This window comes from Zophobas morio, unplaced genomic scaffold (assembly GCF_036711695.1).
Source record: "Zophobas morio isolate AGI-343-1 ecotype UQ-CSIRO unplaced genomic scaffold, CSIRO_AGI_Zmor_V1 ptg000017l, whole genome shotgun sequence".
NCBI classification, from domain to species: domain Eukaryota; kingdom Metazoa; phylum Arthropoda; class Insecta; order Coleoptera; family Tenebrionidae; genus Zophobas; species Zophobas morio.
This window is the reverse complement of record NW_026972122.1, coordinates 3,787,377-3,791,910: the sequence shown is the minus strand read 5'-3', so window position 1 is coordinate 3,791,910 and position 4,534 is coordinate 3,787,377. Positions and strand designations below refer to the sequence as shown.

Genomic DNA, 4,534 nt, shown 5'->3' with positions numbered 1-4,534 from the left:
AGGTTAGTAACATAATATTTAAAGCTCATTACTTGTTAACTGTTCCCCGTAGATTAAACTTACATACTCATATGACTTTTCTATCGTTCCAAGTAATCAATATTTGTGATAAAGAAAATTTAATTTGTTGTTATTTTAAAGTGTGTAATTAATTCATGTTTATCAAATGTTGTATTAATAAGTGCTTTACATTATAAACAATGAATAGTAATTCTGATACGAATAAAATTCCTTGTCATGCTATTAAAAACCGCAATTCAAGAGAACATACATTTTTAAAAGTCATCTCTTGCCGTAACAAACAAAACCTCATTGATAAAAATTTGCCTTTTCACTACAACATGTAACCAAGTATCAATGTAATCTTTATTATTGTTTATTAGTATGACAATCATGAATATTACATTATATATAAATAAAGCTATTGTCAAATGTAATATCATTGATTATATTAGTGTCTCTGGTGTACTTCTTAGTAATTAAACGAAAATGTTACAGTTAAGTGTATCAAGTTCAACAGTGTTGGAGCTCTTGTGTACATTCATCACAATCTCTGTGTTAACATGGTACATCTACTACCTCTACTGCTTCAACTACTGGAAGAAGAAGAGAGTTCCAACCATCGCCCCTCGATTTCCAGCTGGTAACATCCTGAAACCAATCATAGGCAAAGAAAACCTTTTTGACGCGATTGCTGACTACTACAAAGACTTTAAAAGCCAAGGACACAAACACGCTGGCTTGTACTTTTTCAATGGTCCCATATACTTCCCCATCGACCCCGAAATAATAAAAAACATCTTAACCACCGACTTTGACCATTTCATGGACCGAGGGATATACTTCGACGAAGAAAAATTCCCTCTTAGTGGCCACTTATTCTCAATCGAAGGCTCAAAATGGCGAAATCTGCGTACCAAACTATCTCCAACTTTCACATCCGGAAAACTGAAAACCATGTACGAAATTTTCGTCAAAATGACCGAAAATTTCGTACGCACCATTGAACCAACAGCTCAGAAAGGTGGCGAAGTTAATATTAAATACGTGTCGGCAAATTTTACAGCTGATTTGATCTTATCAACCGCCTTTGGTTTAGAGGGTAACACCTTAAAGAATCCTGATAATGAACTAGCAAAAATTATAACGAAGCTGTTCGATGTTCCGACGTGGGACTTTGTTAAAACTGTCATCGTTGAAGGATTTCAGAATCCTGGTAACATAGTGAGGGGGCTTTTGAACAACAGATCAAACGAATACTTTTTCACTGAAATCCTCAAAAACGCGGTTAAGCAGAGGGATGAAAGTAATATCACCAGGAAAGACTTTTTGTCATTACTGCTTGAAGTTCGGGACAGGGAAGGACTGAATTTTAACGAAATCCTCGCTCAGTGTTTCTTGTTCTTTTTGGCTGGATTTGAAACGTCTTCACAAACCATTAGTTACTGCATCCATAACTTGGCTCACAACCAGGAAATACAAGAGAGGCTTCGTAGCGAAATTTTTGACAATTTGGGAAAAGATTACACAAAGTACTCTTACGAAGACATTTTCAATTTACCGTATCTGGACCAAGTTTTCAACGGTAAGTCACTCAATTTAACAAAAGAAGTCGTTTATTGATTATTTTTCTTTGCAGAGACTTTACGTTTGCACCCTGTTTTGGGTTTCCTTAATCGAATTTGCGTAAAGAACTACACAGTTCCTGGAACCAACGTCGTCATCGAGGAAGGGACACCGGTTTTAATTCCAGTTTTGGGACTGCAACGAGATCCTGAGTACTTTCCTGATCCTTTAAAGTTTGATCCTGAAAGATTCGGTAAGGATCAGTCGCAAGTACCTTTTACTTTTATGCCTTTTGGTGACGGTCCTAGATTTTGTATTGGTGAGTTATTAGAGAAATCGTTGACACAATTATAGCAATATTTTGTAGGGATGCGATATGGCAAACTTCAGGTCAAGTTAGGACTTGCTGCTTTGTTATCACAGTTCAAGTTTCTTCCCAGTCCAAATACTCCAAAGACTATCCAGCTGGATAAATATTCCAAATCACTTGTCATGACACCTTTGAAGGGGATCACAGTTAAGGTGGAAAAGTTGCAAGGTACAGTGAGATCTACAGGTTAACAACTATTCAATTTTTAATAGTTGTTTGGTTTCTTTTAATATTCCAACCACAAATTCAGTATTCTATAAGGATCTAATATTTGGTGTATCGTTTATTTGTTTGTTTTTTTTTTTGTAAACTATTTAAAATAAATAAAGTTTTATAACAAGCTCTCTCGTTATTATACAAAAAGGCGTTTCTCAAAAAAAAATGTATTTGATTAGCATACAAGATATATATAGGCACATATAAGATATAGGTTAAAAAACTTGACTTTATTTGTATCGTGATTACGATCTACAATTTTTCAACTCTGACAGTCACCCCTTTGGCAGGCACCGGAGCCAGACTTTTCGAAAATTTATCAAGTTCAATATGTTTAGGTGTGCTTGGACTCGGGAAGAACTTGAACTGGGATATTAAGGCAGCAATACCTAATTTAGTTTGAAGCTTCCCATATCTCATACCTACAACGACAGAACAAATAATTAAGAAAATAAATTATTTCCAACTATGTATCATTTACCAATACAAAATCTAGGTCCATCTCCAAAGGGCAGGAAAGTAAACGGTACTTGCTTTTGATTTTCATTAAACCTTTCCGGATCAAACTCCAAAGGATCAGGAAAATATTCAGGATCGTGCTGAAGTCCTAACACTGGAATCAACACAGGCGTCCCTTTATCAATAACAACATTCGTCCCCTGAACTTGGAATGGTTTGACACAAATTCTGTTGAAAAATCCGAGCACAGGGTACAATCGCAAGGTTTCTACAACAAATATGCTAAAAGACGTTATTAAACATATTTACGTTCTCACCATTGAAAACTTTGTCCAAATACGGAAGTCTGAAAATGTCTTCGTATTTATATGTCCGAACATCTGGTCCTAGCTCATCAAAAATTTCCTTTCTTAGTTTGTCTTGTAGATCTTGATTATGGGCCAATTCATGAATGCAGTAACTGATTGTTTGCGAAGAGGTTTCAAAACCAGCCAACAAGAAAAGGAAACATTGTGCCAAAATTTCATCCGAAGTTAAACCTTCATTATCTCTGACTTCCAAAAGTAAAGATAAAAAGTCTTTTCGCTTAATCTTATTTTCATCTCTGCGTTTAATTGTGTCTTTCACAATACCGTCAAACAAATTTTCCTTGGTGTGATGCTCCAAAAACGCTTTAACAATGTTTCCGGGATTTTGAAACCCTTCAATAATCACAGTTTTGATAAAGGTCCACGCTGGAATATTAAACAAATTGAGCACGATGTGACCAAGTTTGCTTGTAGGATCTTCCAAAATATTACTTTCCAAACCGAAGGCTGTTGAAAAAATAATATCCGCAGTGAATCTTGAAGAGAGATATTTTATGTTGATTTCGCCACCCTTCTGCGCTATCGGTTCAACAGTTTCCATGAAGTTTTCAGTCACCTTTAAAAAAATTGCGTACATGGTTTTCAGTTTTCCAGAAGTGAAGGTTGGAGATAATTTGTTTCGAAGATGTTTCCATCTTAAACCTTCTAGACTGAATAGGTTTCCGCTTAGAGGGAATCTTTCTTCATCGACGAACGTGCCCCTGTCCACGAAACACTCAAAATCGGTAGTTAATATAGACTTAACTATTTCTGGATCAATGGGAAAGTAAATGGGGCCGTTGAAAAAATATAATCCTGCGTGTCTGTATCCCCTTTTTCTAAATTCCTCGTAGTATTTGGCTACTGTTACGTACAGATTTTCTTGACCTAGTACCGGTTTTAGAATGTTACCTGCTGGAAAATTCGGAGGACTAGTTGGAACGCCTTTCTTCTTCCAGTAGGTAAAGCAATACAGGTAGTAGAGGTACCATGTTAATAGAACTACTGTTATGAATATGCACAGAATTTCTGTTACTGGTGAATTCGACAGAGTTGGCACGATCATGGTAGTTTTATAAGTAGTTATTTTTCACTAGTCATCTGCTTGTAGATGATTACGAATTGAACTATATTTGATGAAGATAATGTACGAGTAGTTTATTTTCAGTACCAAATATTTTCGTTATCGCTTAATATAGGTATTTTAATTTTATCTTTATCTTATCTTATTGTATTATGTTGTCGTTCAAGACTAACTTTTAAGTTTCAACTTTCAACTACAATGTACTGAACAATTGTTATTTTTATAATAATCGTCGTTATTGATTCTAGTACCACCTACTTACATAGTTCTAATTCTTAAAAAAAGTTGGCTGAGTAAATTAAAAGTTTGGCACATGTTATTTTGATTTAGTTATTAGTTTGTTTTATAATAATAGTTTCAAAAATAATCCCGTTACTAGGATAAAATTTGTAGTGGGCGACACCGATAATATAATTGACACAACTTTAATTTTTTTAATTACAAATTACTATATTTTAAAACAGTACAAAGAAGAAACAAATGCAATAACAA

At 34.7% G+C, this 4,534-nt stretch overlaps 2 protein-coding genes across 2 annotated transcripts; one reads left to right on the top strand and one right to left on the bottom strand.

Moving 5' to 3' along the window:
- The first annotated feature begins 425 nt into the window (after window positions 1-425).
- On the top strand, window positions 426-2,205 carry LOC135130224 (cytochrome P450 6a2-like). The gene is made up of 3 exons (XM_064057577.1): window positions 426-1,585; window positions 1,640-1,885; window positions 1,934-2,205. Exons 1-3 carry the CDS (start codon window positions 490-492, stop codon window positions 2,125-2,127), a joined length of 1,536 nt encoding a protein of 511 aa, XP_063913647.1. The 5' UTR covers window positions 426-489; the 3' UTR covers window positions 2,128-2,205.
- A 98-nt stretch (window positions 2,206-2,303) lies between these two features.
- On the bottom strand, window positions 2,304-4,091 carry LOC135130347 (cytochrome P450 6a2-like). The gene is made up of 3 exons (XM_064057711.1): window positions 2,929-4,091; window positions 2,634-2,879; window positions 2,304-2,574 (listed from the first exon to the last, which is right to left on the bottom strand). Exons 1-3 carry the CDS (start codon window positions 4,022-4,024, stop codon window positions 2,405-2,407), a joined length of 1,512 nt encoding a protein of 503 aa, XP_063913781.1. The 5' UTR covers window positions 4,025-4,091; the 3' UTR covers window positions 2,304-2,404.
- Window positions 4,092-4,534: the final 443 nt, after the last annotated feature.

Coding starts and splice junctions, on each gene's coding strand:
- LOC135130347 (XM_064057711.1), bottom strand. CDS start 4,024: ATGATCGTGCCAACTCTGTCGAATTCACCAGTAACAGAAATTCTGTGC. Junction 2,880..2,928: donor TTTGGACAAAGTTTTCAATG/GTGAGAACGTAA, acceptor TATTTGTTGTAG/AAACCTTGCGATTGTACCCT. Junction 2,575..2,633: donor TGGACCTAGATTTTGTATTG/GTAAATGATACA, acceptor CTGTCGTTGTAG/GTATGAGATATGGGAAGCTT.
- LOC135130224 (XM_064057577.1), top strand. CDS start 490: ATGTTACAGTTAAGTGTATCAAGTTCAACAGTGTTGGAGCTCTTGTGT. Junction 1,586..1,639: donor TCTGGACCAAGTTTTCAACG/GTAAGTCACTCA, acceptor TTTTCTTTGCAG/AGACTTTACGTTTGCACCCT. Junction 1,886..1,933: donor CGGTCCTAGATTTTGTATTG/GTGAGTTATTAG, acceptor AATATTTTGTAG/GGATGCGATATGGCAAACTT.